This window comes from Pseudorasbora parva, chromosome 10, assembly GCF_024679245.1.
Source record: "Pseudorasbora parva isolate DD20220531a chromosome 10, ASM2467924v1, whole genome shotgun sequence".
NCBI classification, from domain to species: Eukaryota; Metazoa; Chordata; class Actinopteri; order Cypriniformes; family Gobionidae; genus Pseudorasbora; species Pseudorasbora parva.
This window is the reverse complement of record NC_090181.1, coordinates 28,187,326-28,208,267: the sequence shown is the minus strand read 5'-3', so window position 1 is coordinate 28,208,267 and position 20,942 is coordinate 28,187,326. Positions and strand designations below refer to the sequence as shown.

Below are 20,942 nucleotides of genomic sequence, written 5' to 3'. Positions count from 1 at the left end.
TATGATGACATTTGATGTGGCTGATCAAGTTACGGTTAGACCAGGGTTAAGGTCAACATTATAAAAAGCTCTGACTTACAATGTGGAGCATGAGGTAGTCTCCCAGGCCAGGGGCACTGTCGATGCGGATCAGGATGCCATCCTTGAGCGAGGTGCTAAAGCCCACCGTCAGCCTGTCCGTACGGGTGCTCGGGCGCTCGTTTGCTGGCCAGTTAAAGGTTATGAGGCCTCCTCCTTTCCCAAAGATATACGTTGTTCCAGCTGTAAAAACAAAACAAACAAGAGATGCAAAGATTAGCTTGTAATACTGAGGGCTCTGAGTCAGACACTAGCTGATTTTATGGAACTGTGTGCGAAATAACCTTTTATTAAAAAATAAGATACCTTCAAATACCTTAAAAAAAAAATCCATCATGATTTTTAAGCCAAAGGGCCAGTGCAAAACAAAAAAAACCTACTGTCAGGATTTACTAGTAAAGACACAGTGAAAAATGTGTGCTGAAAATGCGAAGACATGTCATGGTTATTTTAATAGCTGACTTTACCGAATATTCTTCTGTAGGAGTTTCTCTTTCGTATGCAAAATATGCAAGGTGATTTACTAAGGTTTGCGCTAGTTTATTTACTGCGCCATTATTTAACATCCAAGGTTTATATATTAAGTTTGGTGTGAGTAAAATATTAATACCATTAATTTGAAAGAAATGAATACTTTTATTCAACAAGGATGATCAAAAGTGACAGTAAAGACTTTTGCATTGCAACTAAATAGATCCATTTCAAATAAATGCTGTTCTTTCCAACTTTATATTTATTTATTTCATTTCCATTCAGAGAATTTCACAATTCACTCACACGTCTTTAACTTTAACGCATTAGACAAATGACAGCAATATAAAAACCAGAAGAAAACCACCCCCATGTCACATCCACAAACACTTAGTACTAGAAACCAATGACATGCCACTAAAATGTCCTCTTCAAGTTCCACAACTAGGCCAAAGACTTTGAGAAAAGTCCTGACATTTTTAACTTGTCAGCGGCTGCTCTTACTCGCGTTCTCGTAGCGGTAGCGATCAGATCTTAAGCATGAATAATGCCCACACCTGGGTCAGAAAAGTCATAATTCTTCAGGCTCATATTCTCAGCAGAGCCTGCTGCAAAATGCTGTGACCTATCCAAGTTAAATATAACTCTTTCCAGGGAATAACAGCAGGAGCCTTTGATGAATGAATTCTGCTATTATCATGTATTATACTTGGGAAAAGGTAAACGCAAAAGGCTTCACCTGCAATAGAGGTAGGGCAATAATTCTTTCCTATTTGACCGGTGCATGCTGAAACGGTGTTGCGGTAAACAAAAGCACTGTTAGGTAAACTCCAATTTCACAGGACTATTTGTTTTGGACAACAGTTGCAGTGGTGGGATTGTGGTGCAAAGCCGTTCTTGTTGATTTCCCCCCTGCTTTCAACACTCCACCGACAAATGGCTGCATGTAAGGTAGGAAGGAAGACAGCTGGCAGAACTGCCCTCCACTCAAGGGGCTTGTCAAGTGGAACATCTGGCCCTAGAGCGGATCATGCACTCAAACAATATATTGCCCCCCTCCATCTCCAGCAGAAACTGTCCCTTTACGGCGCTCATTCTAAATTTGAGTCGTTGACTTCAGCGAATCTTTCCCTTGACAGCTTGGCAAGCCATCGGGGCAGCAGCATGTAATGTATATGCAAGATGCGGCCAGATGCATTAAGAAGTTATGAATTTGCCGTTACAGGCAACGCATCCGTCATTAACTTCTGACAGATCGCAACTATACAAAGCGGCAAGTCACAGCTGGAGATGTGATGCCGCCATAGGTGCAATCTTTCTCTCACAGACAAGACAGAAATGAACCTCATTTGCACTTGTATGTCTGTGTTTGAATGAATATTATTCAGAGCTAATGCATTTAATATCATAAGCAGACGCACAAATTCTGTTGCTATTGCGTTTTTACTCCGAAAGCACTTAAAGGTTATTAAAAAAAAATTTTGAATGATTTAGAGGTGCTCTAGATTTGTGCTGTTATGTCAGACATGTAATGACTGCGAGGCTTTTAAAATAATTAAGAAACCTAAGTGTGTCGTCCCTTTCTGCATTTTGATGAGCTCACAGATTTTTCTGTGATATATTTCAGATTAAGACGTAAAAGGGAAATGCGGCGGAACATTTTCATGAAGAGGAAGGCGTGTGTGCAGTGGTTTACTCAAAAGCAGTGCCTTCATGCAGAATTGAGGATGTTCTTTAATAAATTAGCTGCCAGCTTTAAACAACCCAGCTAATGTGAATCTTAACCTGATAAGCATTCAAATGAGGACAGAACCCCACAAACAGAAAAAAGAAGAAAGGACAATGAACATCTCAAAGCCTCTGGATTTTATTTTAGGGTTTCAAGCACTAATGGTTGCCTTGGTTGAAAATTTCCATTAAGTAAAAGGGCGGTATCTCTTCAAATGGAGGGTGTTCTACCTTTAATGGATAGTCTTCCACTGACCTAGAATACATAGACTGAATCATCAATAACCAGTCAATTACCTTAAAGAGCATAACGGAAAACATCCAGACGTTTCCTCACAAATGCAAATATTGCAATGTGATGTGTGTATTTATGTCTGTATAGCTTGTGTGAATATGCAACCTGATCTCACAGAATTCCGTGAAATTAACACGTACCCTTAACTCAAAAATCCATGTTACTTTCACGGAATTGCCGAAAATTCTGTGATGGGTCCACGGAAGTGATGCCTATGTAAGTCAATGACAGTCAGCATCCGTGGCCCACACACGGATTCCCTGTTCCAACACCTTTTATTCGTCAGTTTGACTCAGTCAGCATAGTTTTTCCCTTCCCTAAACCTACCCATTTGTGTATTGCAACCCATTCTCACTCCCAAGGCGTCAAAAACCGAAGCATGGTCAAGTGCCTTCCGCGTCACAATAAAGACGCAAAAGGTACCCCAAGGCGTCATGTTTCGACGCGCTGGGTGTTCCATTCATTTCAGTGAGAAACCTTTGGCGTCATACACAGACGCCCTGGGTATTGGGAATGTTATCGTCATGGTGAAATTGTATTAGTTTATGATTTTGCCATTATGACATGTTGGAGTGTGCTTTTCAATTTAATCAGCAAGCATAAATTTCTTTACATTTATTTTATTTACGCTATTTAGACATGCTTAACATGTAACCCAACCCCATCCCATCCCTAAACCTACCCATTTGTGTGAACATGATATAAAACACAGGATATAACATACGTCTGCATGTTATTCAAAAAGTTAAATAATCCAAGTTTCAAACGATTGATTTGTATGAAGAAAATCCCCAAAAGCGATCAGCATCTCCATCCGCAGAAGAACACATCAAATTTCAAATATTGGCGCCCGTTACGTGAGATTTCATAGTGAAATTGCATTGGCTCTCGTATGTCTTGTGACCAATTGCGTCATTACGTCAGCATTGATTGTAAAATGTCATTGGCTCTCGTGTGTCTTGTGACCGATTGCGTCATGCTCATGAGTATTTTGAATTATTTGAATGAGATATGAATGAGTTCGTTCACGGGGCAGCGGGATCATCATTTCAGCGATTAAAACATCAAGATCAACTCAGTTCTTCACATGAAGACATCGTAGGACTTCAGAAGACTTGGAATGCAACATGAGTTAATACTTTTATACTGTTTTGGTCCGTTTTTGCAATAAATACTTGTGACTGTAGCTACATTTATTTGCCTGTTATGTGTTTTATATTGTTTAGATATGGGTAGGTTTAGGGTAGGAGTTGGGTTAGTTGCTCCAAAATATAAAAGTAGCCTTTAAATATTAATAAAATCATGTCTGCTTTTATAAACGCAAATAATGAAATGCGTCTGTGTATGACGCCAAAGGTTTATCATTGTAATGAATGGAGCACCCAGCGCGTCGAAAAATGACGCCCAGGGGCACCTTTAGCGTCTTAATTGTGACGCGGAAGGCACTTGACTATGCTTCGGATTTTGACGCCTTGGGAGTGAGAACGGGTTGCATTATAATAAACAGGATATAACAGGCAGATACACAGATACAGCAGGCACAATTTATTCAGAAACTACAAAAATTCCAAGTGTTCCGAGGCCAAACGATTGATTTCTGTGAAGAAAATCCCGAAAAGCGATCAGTAACGTCGAGTCCATCCGCCAAATATTAATTCATTTTAAATATTGCCGCCAAAAGAAACGTAGCCAGCTTTGACAGCATTGGCTGTTGTATGTCCCGTGACCAATTGCATCATTACGTCAGCTTTGATTGTTAAATGCCATTGGCTCTCGTGTGTCTCGTGACCGATCGCGTCATGCTGAAGAGTCGTTTGTATCATTTAAACGAGAAATATGATGAGTGCGTGTGTGGAGCGCGATCATCATTTCAACGATTAAAACATTAAGATCAACTGCATGAAGATATCGTATGACTTCAGAAGACTTGGAATGCAACATGAGTTAATACTTCTATCCTGTATCTGTCCGTTTTTGCAACAAATAACAGTGACTGTACATTTATTTGCCTGTTATGTGTTTTATATTGTTGAGTGGGTAGGTTTAGGGTAGGAGTGGAGTTAGTTGCTCCGAAGTATAAAAGTTCGCTATAAATATTCATAAAATCATGTCTTCTTTTACAAATGCAGATAATTAAATGTGTGTTGAGAATCCATGTGCAGACCACGGATGCTGCAACTACCAGAGATTTTTGAGTAAAGGGTCCGTGTTCATTTCACGGAATTCTGTGAGATCAGGTTGGAATATGTTATTGAAACCCTTTAAGGTACCAAAAACACAATACATGTCTGGCAAAGCAAGATATAACAATGCTTTGTAACTTGGTAACTACATATCAACACTGTAGGTTCCAATGTACTATACATGTACAAATATGTACTGTGCAATCCACATAATTAAGAAAAAATCTAAACGAAAATGAGAAAAATACCCATAATCACTTATGCTTGATTTGTTGGAATATTTGTATGATTATTTGTAAAGGTTAATTTTTAAGAATAATAGTATTATTTGTTTAAATATTACACAAAAGTACAGCCATGCTCAAAAGTGTAAAACACCTTGCCGAATCTGCAAAATGTTAACGATTTTAACAAAATGAGAGATCATACAAAATGCATTTTCTTTTCTGATTAGTACTGTCCTGAATAATGAATAATGTCACATAAAATATGTTTAAAATACAGTCCACAAGACAAACAAATAACAGCTGAATTTATAAAAATGACCCTGTTTAAAAGTTTTTTTGATGGTTTTCCCTTGTTAGTCTTGAGCACTTAAACTGCCTCAGAAAAATACTTCAGGTCAGCAGTGACTGATTTTGAGACCCATCTTGTCACACTGAGGACAAATGAGGGACTCAAACACAACTATTAAAAAAAGTGCAAACATTCTCTGATAGTCCAGAAGGAAACACGACACATTAAGAGCCTGGGGGTGAAAACATTTGAACAGGGTGAAGATGTTCAAAAATTTTATATTTTGTTTAAATATTTTTTTTTCATCTAGCACTGCCCTTCGGAAGCAACAGAATATAATTACATGTTTCCCGGAAGACAAATTAAGTACAATTTACTTTGATCTTCAAATTCAAAACAATTTCACCCCCCGGCTCTTAATGCGTCGTGTTTCCTTCTGCGGCATCAGTGAATGTTTGAACCTTTTTTAATAGTCCTCAGTGTAGAAAAAGAAGATGGATCTCAAAATCATACAGTCATTGCTGCATGGAAAAGTGTCAAATATGCAGAAGAAACCTAAAGAATGTGCAGGACCTGGAGGAATTTTCTAACATCACAAAATGACAAAAATAACAATAAAATCGTGGACCAAAACAACCGTGGACCATCCAGGAAATGACATACAGTATTAAGGTGTTAGTTCACCCAAAAATGAAAACTCTTTCATTAATTACTCACCCTTATGTCGTTCGACACCCGTAAGACCTCTGTTCATCTTCGAACACAAATGAAGATATTTTTGTTGAAATCCGATGGCTCAGAAAGGCCTTCATTGACACCAATGTAATTTCCTCTCTCAAGACCCATAAAGGCACTAAATACGTCGTTACAAAGCCCATCTCACTAAAGAGTCTGTACAATAATTTTATGAAACGACGAGAATAGTTTTTGTGCGCAAATAAATATCTTCATTTGTGTTTCGAAGATGAACGGAGGTCTTAATATCCTCAAATCAATATTGGGTATGTAAACTTTTGAACGATCTCTTTTATTTAGTAGCTGCGTGATATTGCTATGTCATTTAGATGTCAGCATGGCTGTGATTCGCTATATATATAATGTTATTATTTATTACAAGGTTAAATTCTTATTTCAAGAACATCACACTGGGTGAACTTGATGACACCTTGAGTGACACCATTACTTAATTGATTTAGGGAAAATTCACCTTATTTGGTTTAAAGAGTATAACGGCAGAAAATGGCCCTCTAATCTCATCTCAGCTTTGATACGCTTATCATCTTAAAGGACAATCACCAACAAGGGCACATCCCTTTGAGACGTATGGTTAAAGTGATAAGGCACACATGATGAAGAGTCCCATGCAGCGTGTCACGTAGCCTTCAGCTGCTGCATTAAAACCGTGGCACGACAGTGTCAAGACAGATAAAAGAATGGTGTGTCTTCCATGTAAGGTGGAAGTTCAAAGACCTGTCGCACGATCCTGCATAAGATCATAATGTAAGTGAAAATGAAATGCCTTGGCTTAATACGTGATTCGCCCGCACCTGCCCTATTGATATTCCGTAAGTGTGAAATGGAAATAACGCTGCTGAGCTTCGTCCCCTCAAATTTGCCTGTAAGATGAGAACGCTGAAAAGCTCAATCTGATCACGCACATCCCAGCTTCTTCCTTTCAGCTCAAAACTATGCACGCGCAAAAATTGCTTGCCTGTACACACAGAGATGTAATATCTGAAATAGAGTATTTTAAGCACTGTGCTAGAATGATCCCAAGAGTCAACAGTATAGAGCCGCTCTCACGGCGAGTGTCGGGAGGTTTAAAGTCTATCAGCTCAGCAATTGGTTCTGAGCTTCTTAGATAAGGAGGCGATTAGAAAGGCGAGCAGGTAGGAGTCCTGTCTGCTTGGAAGCTTGAATGTGAGCTGCTGTGAAGTTCTAGACTCCAGATTTCTCATTCGATTATAAATGACAAAAAAAAAAAAAAGGCAGGGACACCAGATATACGTCATGCAGTTGATTCAGTAACTTGTGAGCTTTCAATTTGAATTGGGTTTTTAATTTAACTAGCAAATGAGTTATGCTCGTAGTATCACAGCGTGAAACCCACAGAAGATATGTGGGTTGAATAAACCAATTTATGCCTGTGGGGCACTTGGGAAACTGCATGAATAACATTCATATTCTTTCATTTTCAAGTGCAAGCATGATATGTCTGGCCACGCGCGGATTTTTCTGTAAATGCTTCAGCAATCGAGGAGAGAGACAGATGGGCAGAACAGTACAAACAAAGATCTCCCTGCAAAACGTGGCGCTAAAAAAGAGGGAATACTCTAAACTGGCAACAAGATGGCATTTTGATAGATCTCTTTCCAGCTACTACCACCCCCCCCCCCCATAATTTTCTCAACCACTGCACTACAACTTATTCCAAGCATGTTTACCTACTCGAGAGAAGTCTTTTTCATTCAATCACGAAGAAGGGGTTGCTCAGGCCGCACTGCTTGGCAGTCTCGTCTTTCCCCAGAGAGAGAAATTCAATAGAGGTAATGATTACTGTGAGGACCAGAACTCGGGAGTGAGACGGTACTGCCAACCAAAATCACCAGAATAAAAAGACAAAAGTCTCATCAACAAAACAAGAACGTGAAAATGCTAATCATGAATATCAAGGACGTAAACAGAAATGAGTATAAAGCAATTAGAAGAAAAAAAAGTTGTGGTCAATATTGTTCCTCAAATTGCAAGCATCCCCCCCCCCCCCCCCCCTGCATGATTGCTATGCAGTTGTGGCACAGCTCGCGATAGAGGGGTGCAGGTACATGACATCACTTTGAAGGCTAAAACACAAAAAACAAGCATTTTAGCACTTCCTGAAGTCAATGTTGTTGTTGTTTTTTTATGGGATTTGTATGAAATAAAGTCTGTGGTACATGAACACAAAACACTTTCACGGATTATTCTCCAACTTAAAATGCATTTTATATCAATCTGGATTTTTTTAAGAGGTTAGGTGTCCTGAAAAAAGGCTAACACGTAGCTAAATGGGACTATGGAGGCTGTCAGGGACGTTAATCGTCATCATGCTGAACAGGTAAGCTTTTACAGCCTCCTTATGCTTATATCCACAAAACCAATCATAAATTACACAGGTATAGTTGTGGCAATAGCCAACAATACAATGTATTGGTCAATATTATGAATTTTTCTTTTATGCTAAAATCATTAGGATATTAAGTAAAGATCCTATTCCATGAAGATATTGTGTAAATTTCCAACCATAAATATATCAAAATATTATTAGTAGTATTGTAGTATTAATATGCACTGTTAAGGACTACTCATTTGGACAACTTTAAAGGCAATTTTCTCAATATTTTTGTACCCTCAGATTCCAGATTTTCAAATAGCTGCATCTCGGCCAAATATTGTTCTATCCTAAAATCAATGGAAGGCTTATTCATTTATTATTTATTCGTTATCCTTATGACTGGTTTTGTGGACCAGGGTCAAAACTGTGCTCTTATGAACTATTCTAACTCAAATGTTCTGGAAAAAATGTTTTTAGATAAAACCTAAAAGAGTTGTCAGAAGCTTAGTGTTGGTGACGTTGAAGGTGTAGTTTGTTTACAGCCTACCTTTAGCTTTTTACCTCTGGCGGCTGCATTTAGGCTTCAAAATTCATAAAAATTGTGTTCCTCTATGAAAAAATATCTTAATGGAAAAAACATTTACGTATAATAAACTTTTGTTTTTCACAGAGCTTGTTTTTTGTTTTGTTTTTTTGTGATAATCCAAAAGCCCAATCCTATTGTTTTTTTGTTTTGTTTTTTTGTGTGTGTGGAAGGAACCAGTTTGATACCACCTGCCGATTGACCTACAAAGTAACCACTCATAAACTGATATTACTTTCATTGGTCAAGCTAAGATATAGCCACACCCTAAACCAATGCTATTGGTTGAGCCAAAAACTGTTGCTCTATGAACATTTTAAAAACATTATTAACCGGTTACTTTTATAATATTTATATTCTATTATAGAATGTATTAATGATTTTGGCATTTCAATTAGTTTTAAAATATCTCTATTTAGGTTTAATTTCATTTGAATTTATTTCAGTTAAACATTTTATTTGAGCTATTTTTTCCATTTAATGTTTATACTTAATTTTATTTGTATTAATACAAATGTTTTAATAGTTTATCAATGACACAGAATTCAACATTTATATAATAAATATTTATTTAATAAAATAAAAAATAAAAAAATATATATTTTATAAATGTATTTTGCTGTTGATATTAATATGAATAAAATGTTAAAATGACCATCAACATTTGTATTATTTTAATATTACTATGCATTATTAGGATATAATATGATCAGTTTATCATTATATCACTCTTAAATGAATTATTCAGACAGGTTTTGTGAACCAAATCAAACGATTCATTGAAAAGATTTGAATGTTTCATTCATGAATCAGACAACATTAATTCTCCTATAAGTATAAAACAGAGAGCTAAGGTGGAAGAGGTGCAAAATACACTTTAAAATAAAAGTAAAAATTAAATGATGATTCAGAAGAGAAATATCAGCCATATTAGCATTGAGAGTTTCCACCTGGAGCAAAAGCATAGTGGTTAGCAGTAGTGCTCTTGTAGGTGTGAGATCAAATCTGGTTTGTTACATTTTCTCCTAATCCCATTTTCAATCCTAATCCCAATTCAATCATATCACTATTAATATTTGGCATCCACAGCAGACTCTCCAAATTTACAACTGTTTGCATTGTTCAGTTCCCAATCATCGGAAAAAAATCTGGAAAAATCTGACAGTTGCTTTTGGGAGATTAACAGATTTTGTTGAACTAAATAAACACTGTGCAGGAATTGTGCCAATCGCAGAGCGCTTACCTTATTTGAGGACATATTGCTCTAAAATATAACAGGAAATGTGAGCCAACATTTGGCATTTCAGCCTCCAGCTAATTTTTAATTGACAACGATAACAGCATTTGAAAAAAAAAAAATTCTATATGTTTGCTTATAGATTGTTTCAGAGCATGCAAACTCGACGAGCGGGGAAGGATAATCATTACAACACACAGCATATTGATTCCCTATTCACTAGAGCTGAAAGATTAGGAAATGTATTCGTAATGTGGCTGAGTGGCAAGCTTTATGAATTACTTCCATTCGACAAACGCATGCAGAGACAGCATCCATTGTGCAAATGTCCTGTGGGCAGGGGAATCGTGTTACACATTTCAAAGATACCTAGGTCTCGCTGCACATGCCGAGAGTGTGAGTGGGACTGAGGCTTCTCCGAGAACGATGACGTCACATTGATGACTGGGAACATTTCTGCCAATTTCTTGTCGGGCTGTATTTCATGGCTGGCTTTTCAGCGGGATGGAGCACATCCTTTAAGCTGAATGTGCTCATCTACTGTGAATAATCTCTAAGTGTTTGCCGCACAAAAGAGAAGACAAATGAGAAGCATCATAATTACAGAGAATGACTGATGGCTTGGCTTTAAGTGCAGTTCCCTCGCACCGATAGCCTCCGTAGCTTTTGATCCAAGATGGCACTGAGTAACCGCCATGTTGTCTTGATTTGATTTATTAGTTTGGCATTTTGTTATTAAATGAATAATTCACTCAAATATGAACATTTTGTCAGTATTTACTCATCCATATGTAATTTCAAACTTCAAATATAACACTTGCTAGAAAGTAGGTATTCCAAGACTTCTGAATTCATACGATAGCTTAAAGTGACCGCAAGAACTACATCAGCCCAATTTGACAATTCATGAATCAGATAGGAATACGAATTTAATGTCTTTTAATTCCAATTCCAGTGTTCTGGGAAATGAAGTGTTCTTTCAGTGGTCCTTCTGTGTGTGTAATACGGAGATTGTATGTGCGTTGTGTACTCGCCTGTAGGTGCACATTACTAACACTGCAAAAAAGGCTTTTCTTACTTAGTATTTTTGTCTTGTTTCTAGTCAAAATTTCAAAAAAGTCTTACATTAAGAAACATTTACTAGACAAGCAAAAGTAATTGTCTTGTTTTGGGAAAAAATTACTTAAAGCGAAGAGAGTTTTTGATTATTTTGTTTTTTTTAAATAAGCTAAATAATTTGCCAGTGGGGTAAGCAAAATATTCTTGTTTTAATTTTTTTAATTTTAATTTTATTTATTTTAAGCAAAAGCTCTCTTCGCTTTCAGTTATTTTCACCCCAAAACAAGACAATTTCTTTTGCTTGTCTTGTCTTGTAAATACTTCTTGTTTTAAGATTATTTAGATGTTTGGACTAGAAATAAGACAAAAATACTATGTAAGTTTTTTTGCAGTGAACGCAACCTTTAAATACCCCAAAAAATACTGCAGTCATTTTCCGTTGCTTCTAAATAACAATGTGCCAACAACATGCCTGTAAACATCTCATTTTCAGACCGGCATGCCCATGGGCACGAGTGCATTTGCTATTCAAACAACTTGGCGCTGGACGTGAAATGATAACTTCCACGGGCCGGAACTAGCAAAAAAACACTTGCGTCACACCTTGTGTTGCATTTCGCCGGGTGTATGATTGGGCCCTCAAAGTCTATCTGGCTTCAGCAAATGTATTTCTGCCACTTTTATGATACATTTATGGTGCTTTTTGAAGCGTCAATGCTTCAATCTGTGTTCATTGTAACTGTTTTAATCAGTTACAACATAAGGGTGCGTAAATTATTTATTTTATTTCTTTGCCCATTATATCTTCATAGACTGTAAAACAATATGGTCATCCCCTGTAGGCTTTTGAAGAGAGTTTTTTAAGCCCTTAAAGTCGGCCGTTGCCATCTTGGCAACGCGTCACTCCCGGATAACTGAAAATGTGCAAAGAGACGGGACATGGGTGGAGCTGAGGTGACATGATGGCTAACAGACAGCAGACAAACAGCCATCCACAGTGACTACATTGTGCTGAACGTTAAGGCTTTATAAAATGTAAACTAATGAGTTGTAAAAAAAAATCACCCAGTTGTCATGAAGAAGGGCAAAATTAGCCGTATAGACCAACACAATTTGTACCAGGCTGTAAACGCATTTTTTTTCTGCTGTAAAGTTGGGCATTTTAACATGGGGCTCAATGAGATTCTGCTCCCTTCTGGAGCCTGTCCCTAGTGGCCAGGCGATGAATTACAGTTTCAGTCACTTCCCTATTGGCTTCAAGAGAAACTGGGGGAGGTTGCCGCTTGCATTTCTTGGGTTTTGTCTATGATAAAAAACAACTTAAAATTCTGAATGAGATTAAAGTGTTCTTTTGGTAAGACGCTCTTGTTTGTGTCTCTGCTGTAACTAAATTGCAGTGGGAAACTAAATTAGGGAAGAATTGTATTTTGTGTGGGGAAAACATTGGGTGGTAATCTCCATAGGAAGTTCTAATTTTTCACTTGAACATAATGTGGCTTTCATAGTCTCCCCAACACAATGGAAAAGAAATACACAGCCAAGCCACAGCAGTAAGCCGTGTAACCCTCACTGTTACCATTCCCTGTGTTCCCCAGCTGTCTGACACTGACTGTTCACTGGGATAATTGGCCATTACTTCTACTTTTGTGAAGAGTCCCACTCTCAGAGATTTCCTAAGGTTATATTATGACAAATTATCCAATTTGCTCCACACTTTAGTATGTGGCATTAAGCCAGCATTGGTAATAGGTTACAATATGTTTTGATTTATTTCTCTTAGATAATATACATACATACATACATACATACATACATACATACATACATACATACATACATACATACATACATACATACATACATACATACATACATACATAGTCTACATTAAATATTCATTCTGGTCGTTCATGTGGAGTATATTGGATTTGTACATGCATAAATAAACTGCATAGGGGGTATATGTTGGGCTGTCTCATCCTCTAATGTGTTGTTTTGTACACCGTGACCAATACTGCCGGTGCCTAATGGTTATATTCTCCAAAGCCTTCCTCCTTAATGTCCGATAAATTCTTGTTATTCTCCCTGCCCGGTCCACTGAAAAAGTGTTGCCACCTTGTTGTCATGACAACCGCCTCTGTACTGTACACTGTTGGCGGGAACATGATATAGTTATCACAGGAGAAGTTCTTGAACTTTACGATCAGTGGCAGCCGTCTGGTCTCAGTGCGGGTATTATGTGAGTGCTTCACTTTTTATGACTCTAATTACACATAAATCTCTTTTGAATTTCCTTTCCCTCAATTTGGCCAAAACTCACAAAGTTTAACTTTGATCAGGGCTTTGCGGTTTGAGAGTTTGTGAAGTTCAAATACCACACAGCTGACCTCATTCAGACAAAGATATGTGATCTCTCTGCGTAGCCGGCTTCAAGTCACTGTAGAGGTTGTCGTATTAAACAAATAGACCTGCTTACAGGGGCTGTGATTGGAGATAAACGCTTCGATGTTGGAGATAAACGCCTTGACGTCCCCTAGGAACGCACATCCATGGATACAGGCTTTCAGTGGAAGGAACGACAATGAGCTTTAAATTCAAAATGTTTTAGACTCATCTCTCTTTCAGGTCTGTTCAGACATTTTTCTACCCATGTCATGCCATACCGATTGAACTAGCGTTTCTATGGTTTCAGATTCTGACATTCAGGAAAGTATGAAACAACTTCAGAATTTAAACTTAATAAAAAAAAAATGGTATTATTATTTTTTTTTTTTCTCAAATGACAGGAAGATTAATTGACTGAATAGCAATTCTAAGCTATTCTAAGCAATTCTAAGCATACATTTCTTGTGTTAAATTTAACACAGCATTCTGGTTCATGAAAGTTAAATATAATTAAATTATTTTTTTCTTGTATCAATTATGGTATAACTTTATCTTAAAAATACAATATAACATTATAAAAGATTGTAAGCATTTTTATGACAATATACTATACAATATACAGTATGTAACATATTTTTTCATATAAAATAATATGATACAACCAAACAAACATAAATTTCCTTAAAAAAATATGATTTAAATCATCAATCTGTGATCAATCATACATTTTTGTTAAAATAACAATATAAATCTATCCATCCATCCATCCATCCATCCATCCATCCATCCATCCATCCATCCATCCATCCATCCATCCATCCATCCATCCATCGCTCTGTCTGTCTGTCCATCTGTCCGTCCGTCCGTCCGTCCGTCCCTCTCTCTCTCTCTCTCTCTCTCTCTCTCTCTCTCTCTCTCTCTCTCTCTCTCTCTGCCTGTCACCAATTCATCCATTCTTCCATTCTTCCATCCATCCATCCATCCATCCATCCATCCATCCATCATTTATCTCTCTAGGTCTTTTTACCAGCAGTTGAAATAATCGATGAGATCACACTACTCATATCTGTTCGTGTAGTTCTCTTGGCTAGATATGAATGCATTTCTATTGGGAGTCCTTCTACCTCTCCTCCTAACAAGAAAACCATACATCTTTAAGGTTTTATGACCATCTCGCATATAAAAAACTGTCCAGCACAGCAAAAGACAGCAAACACGCACAACTTGGCTAGCATGTATGATTTATGCTACCGTTTGTCCCATAAGTGTACAGTACACACTCAATACTCAGAAAGAACTGCCTAAACAAACCAAGTCATCTGAAGGCACGAGAGACCATATATTCCAGGACACCTGCAGCATGCGATGACAAGCTCCGAGAGGGGCACGGTAACCCAAGTATCCTCAAAGCAAATGAACAAACGCGGCAAAAGAAAACAAAGCACCGACAGATCTCCATAAAGCATCAAAATTCTCCGGTTATCATCAATGATGCAGGTATCCGCAATGCAGTTTGATACTGGAAGCACAAAAAACGCTGGACTCTGGAGGCCCGTCAAGCAGGTTGAGCTCAAAGAGGGAAATGCTCTTTTCTAACAGTGCCCTTTCCATCTCCCACTCTTTCTTTCTTTGTTTCGCGCTCTCTTCCCCTCTCTCCACATGCTTTAGCACGTGCCTCTTATCGCATTAGCTGCCTCAGAACGAGGCAGAGAGCAGGCCAGAGAAGGCAGAACGTGGGAGCTCCTGATAGCACTTTCTTTGTTGTTCTGTCTCTCCTCCTAAGCAACAATGGCTTCTCCACTGCGATGCCAACAGCTGCCGAAAGATGTGAACACCTATGTGTGTGTGCGCTTTTTCATTTCCATCACCGCATTATTTTCTTTCCCACTCTTTTCTCCCTCCCTGCACGCTGCTAAACCCGACTCCCTTTGAAGACGCACTTAGTAGAAAAGGATGAAACATTACATAGCCAAAGGCTTGGCAGCTTATGATGGTGGATGCAGTCTACCCAAACACAGCACTTTCTTCAGGGAACACATTTTTCAACCAAACATATATACACACACTCGTACAGAGAGCATGATGTGAAAAAACCCAACACCTTGAAACACCAAAAAAAAAAAAAAAAACGGTTATTTCCTGTGGGTGGACCGCTACCTCTTAGAGACACCAACGTGTTTAAAGTTAGTCTGTTATAAATGCATGTTATGATCTTATTGTGTGAACAATTAATCCATGTATATGTTTCATCTTTATATTTTGTTTTGAACTTGTAATGTTTAAGCCTGTCAAGCCTGACATACGAAAACATTTTTAAATAAAAGTTTATTGAACCTAGAGAATTAAAAAAAGTTGATATTATATATATATATTTGAAGTATATATCTGGCTTTTATGGCTCATATTATATAGTGTAACCCACACCACCTGTTTTATTTCAAAAGCTCAAACTGAGCAAATAATGCCACTTGAATGATTCAGTTGCTGATATTTATATGTCGAAAAAAACTATGATGCACTTCTGTTAACTTATAATGTAAATTAATGATATTCTATAATATAGAGGCCTACTTGGATAAAACACATTCAAATGTCAGTTGTTAATCTATATTTACCAATAATATGAATCATATTTGATACTCATATTTTAGCATGAGGGGAAATAAAGTATGGATAACCGTGTTGCTAAGTTGCTTCAGTTCAGTAAGTTTTCATCTTAAAATGTTACTTTCAATATAAAACAAATTATTTTCTTTACTTTATAAAAAATGCTGGATGTTTTTAGAATGATACTAAATGGCCTTTTACTTGCTAAATCATACAAATTATCAATCAGACTCCAGAAGGCTTTTCCATCAAGTTTTGACAATGTTCATAAATTTATAGAATTTTGTATCAAACATGAAATAGTAGGCTGTTTAGGTCAAACTTCCAGTGAAAATGACAGACCTTTTCTTATCATTTAGTCTGCTTAAACCTGTCCCTTCAGTCTCATGTTCATCTGCCTCTATTTTTGAGTGCAACGGCCACATTTCATTATCCAATGATCAACTGTCCTAAAGAACCATAAAGGAAGTGTATGTAAGATTGTGGCCAAAACTGGTACTGCAATCACTTTCAAATGACTGTAGAGCGGTGTATCCCCTCTCCCCCTCCCCCTGACTCGAGGTTGCCAGATAGGCTGCAGGATCCAGCAGGAATGTTTGCAGCTGCAGGTAACTAAAGCAAAGCTGGCAACCCGGATGCCGAAACACTACTGACTTTGTGATTGGTCGATAGGTGGAGGGCGGAGCTTCAGGCCAAAACACAACATGTCAACATCAACATCAGTTGAGGGCTGCAACAACAACTTTTAAATGACAATATCCTGGCCGGACCACTGTTGTCAGTGATATAAGTATTTGAAATTAACATGATTTCTTAATGTCTAGTGACGACATAGGGCCATTTTATGATTAATTGAAATACATTTCATACATACAGTTCCTTTAAATCACACTTGAATCTTTATCTACTTCTGTTTCATTGCGAATTTAAACATAGCAGAAAAAAAAAGTGTTTGGTGGCCACCATGTAAAGAACCCAAACGAGAGACTGCGATATTGCGGCACCGTGAATCTCTTCAGTAAAGTTAATAAATCAATCAATCAGTGCAGGTGACAGGGACAGCAGGACAGACTCATTAGTGCCCGCTGTGCATGTGTGACCTGCAGGATGGAGATAAATGGAGGAGGCTCTGGTGTGAAGAGCACGGGAAGGCGGGGGGAGAAATCGGGAGGGCTGAATGCGGACTAGGTGTGGGTCGAAAAGCAGGATAGATGAAGGCTACCAAGCATGAAGAGCTGTCACCATGCATTCGGGTTCGGGCCTTGCTGATTTTACACCTGGTTGGCCGTGTCTGCTCTACTCAGGTGCTCTAACATGCCTCACACACGCTGGGACGTGGCCTGCGCCGCGATAGGAAGGCGACGGTGAGCATGTTCGCCATCTCACTGGCGTAACTCATGGATTAATCACCAAGTGTGTAGTACAGTATGTGGCTCTGGAGAGAAAGGAAAGGCCGAGTGCAAACAAGGAAAAATAGATCTATGCTCATTACTAATCTCCTGTGCCTTTCATTAAAGGCCAAAATGTGAAATACAGTATATGAGGCCTCTAGAGTAGAACTGTTAATGATGATTCATGGGCAGAACGGAACTAGGATATGCTTCAGTATGCCTCACAATAACATTTGTTATTAGTCAAATGTTTAAAATGTTAAATTTGTATGGAATAATTTCAGTGCCAACAGTAATTGCAAAAATGAGAGGGAAATTTAATGATTTTAAATTTTCTCTTTGACATTGTTTGCAGACAAATTAGACTTAATATAAAATGTGTAATTATGTAAATTCTTAGACAGGTATACTGTCAGAAAAAAGGTACATTGCTGTCACTGGGGCGGTACCCTAAGGTACAAAACCAAAAAGGTACTAATTTGCACTCTTATGGTGTTTTCACACAGTCCTTTTCAGGGGTCTGAGCACGGTTCGCGTGATTTTTGGCCCATATGTGAACACTCCTAACAATCCCAGACCCCTTTAAAGCGAACCGAGCCGAGACCATCTCGGGAGGTGTTCTGGGTACGGTTTGATCTCATTTTATGGTACGGTTTGCTAAAAACAGGCAATCTGAACACAAACCGCTCTGGGCTTACTTTTTTCTGTTTGCGAATTCCAATGCAGTTTGGTCATCAGATGCCTCCGGCCTCCGTACAAATCGGCTGATCATAATGGCTGATTCTTCTGACAAAGCTCTAAAAAATGTATTTGTTCACAACCTACAATTGTTTATTGCAATTTCAACCGCTTCCTAACTGAGACGCCACTGAGTGCCTTGAAGTGTGAAAACACCCTTAAACGAGTCTGAGTTTGGTTCTTTTAAAGAGGACCCAAGTGTGAAAACACCCTGAAGTACTAACTTTTAAGGTAATAATATGTACCATTTAGGGGCGAGTAAGGTACAAAGATGTACCTTTTCATTTTTGTACCTTATGGTGCCGCCCCAGTGACAGCATTTTGTGTATATTTATTGTATAGCTTTTTATAGCATCAAATACATCCCCCCCAAAAAAGCTATTTAGAGTAGTTCACACAAATATGAAAAATCCATCATCATTTTTATCACCCCCATGTAATTCCAAAACTGTCTGACCTTCTTTCATCTCTAGAACATAAATGAAGGAATATAATTTGAAGAATGTTAGGGTCCAAACAACACTGGACCCCGTTGCCTTTCATTCGTGAAAAAGTCAAACATGTTTGGAACAACATGAGATTGAATAAATGATGATACCATTTTCATGTTTGGGTAAAGTATCTCTTTAAAAGATAAAATAAGAATTAATGAAAGAGATCATGTCATCAACACTTTTTGTCAGTGAAATGCTAAGGGAATTGTATCAATTTGCATGTTCATGTGAACTCATAATGCATGCAATTCCTCATTTTCACAAAGAATACAGTAGCACATAGACGTAGACAGGAAGGTTTTTTTTTTTTTTGGTCTAAAGAAAAAAAAAAAAGACAAATCGTCAGTAAACATTGACATGCTTGAGTCCACATCTGCAGGAAGAGCAGATTTGATGTTATGCATTTAAATGATCTCAACAGAGAGGTGAAAACAATTTTCACCCTCACAGACTCTCTTACTTACACGGAAATAGACGAGAATGCGACCCGTATCGCACAGGGCTTTAAACATTCTCTAGGTATCTCAAGATGCATGGCTGTTATTCTCTAAAGAAGGGAAGGTTAAATCTTTCTCATTTCACATGACGGCAATGCTACAAATGTATCAGACCACATACTGGGTCGCATTCAAAGGAATTGGCATTAGCTTTTCTGTGCAACACATTTCCACATCATTTTAAAATCTATTTCAGAGATCACTTATCATTTGTCAGCATATCATTTATGGTGAAAAGGTGTTTCATAGGTAAGAAAAGTTTTCCTTCATTTCACGTGTTTGAATAACTTGATGAAACCTGTTATACAACATAAAATCTATGGCAGCTAACGTGTATGAATGACATCTAATAGTATTCCACAGCTCCATAGCTATTATCTTTTCACTTAAAATGAAATGAAAGCTCTCTAATATGAGACGCTTGCTTAAAAGAAATGAATTACCATAAGATACAGCCCCTACAGCTAATATAGTTCCTGCCCACTCAAAAACTAAATGTTGGTTTGTTTCAACTCATGTTTGAGTTAAATATGGACAAATCCAAGTGTTGGTTTCCATTTTTTTAATTAATGGGTTTGACCGAACATGGGTTAAAACAACCCAGCATTTTTCAGAGTGCAGGGTTGCAGAATTAAACAAATAAGTAATTAAAAAATCCATTGATTGATCAATTTTCCACATCTGTTTCCAAGTGAGATTTGGCGACAGTTTTTGGAGAAAGTTGATCTTTGACTCTCAACTCTCACCTTATTTCTCTAGACCTGATAATAAACCGAACTGGTTTATTTATAAGCTAATTTATCCTTTAGAACAACTGATTAATAGTTTTTAAGCATTGCTTCACCGTACAGAACAAGTGGTCAAGAGGTGGCAAGCCAATTAAGATAAAACCAGCGTTCGCAAAACGCAACGTTAAAACCTTTAAACAAAATAATGTTTCAGGCCAAAAGCACATGCATAATAAATAAGAAACGGTTCTGGCAGACAGAGGCAGGTGAATCGGAATATTCTTCTCAGCTTTAATGAGAGTCCCCCAGCATTCGGTTGAGGTCTTGTCTTCTGGCCCTCTTAATAAGAGCTTTATTTCTTACGGAGTGCATCATTTCCCATGAGCAACCAACATGAGGAAAGACGGCCAGAGGTTTACCTGACAGCTACATTAATACCCGCTCGGAGTTATTAAAGAGAGGCCGATCATTTAAATGAGAAAGCTGAAATTATCTTCTGCTCGGGCTCTGAATGATACAGAGAAAATCAATACAGACTGGTAAATCAATACTCTGATAACTCACACTGGTTGGCAATATTGCTGCGTTAGTGAAAATTATGGCCCCCGTACTTCGTGGCAATGTGCACAATTACGAGGCTGATAAAGAATCTTGATGCGTTTATATACGTTTTTCAGCTGCATAACGAAATCAATTTGTACCATATTCACAGTATGTTACACTTAAAAAAAGCCACCTGAAAGCCATTTTATTGTGTGCAAATGGGAAACAGGCTGTAAAAGAAAGCGAGAGATAGAAAGCTGTCCCCCGTCACTCATACAAGTCTCAGTGCCGGCCTGTTTCATCAGAGCCGAACACGGA

General features: G+C 37.9%; 1 protein-coding gene across 30 annotated transcripts in view; it reads right to left on the bottom strand.

Annotated features, from left to right (window-relative positions):
• nrxn3a (neurexin 3a) overlaps positions 1 to 20,942 on the bottom strand; it is a 383,052-nt gene that overhangs the window by 98,498 nt on the left and 263,612 nt on the right. For all 30 annotated transcript variants that reach the window (XR_010908079.1, XR_010908081.1, XR_010908080.1 and 27 more), the window contains one exon: positions 80 to 261. Coding sequence is in view for 26 of the 30 variants with exons in the window: in XM_067455718.1 (XP_067311819.1) it covers positions 80 to 261 (182 nt within the window). In the remaining 4 variants the exon portion in view is untranslated. The remainder of the gene's footprint in view (positions 1 to 79; positions 262 to 20,942) is intronic.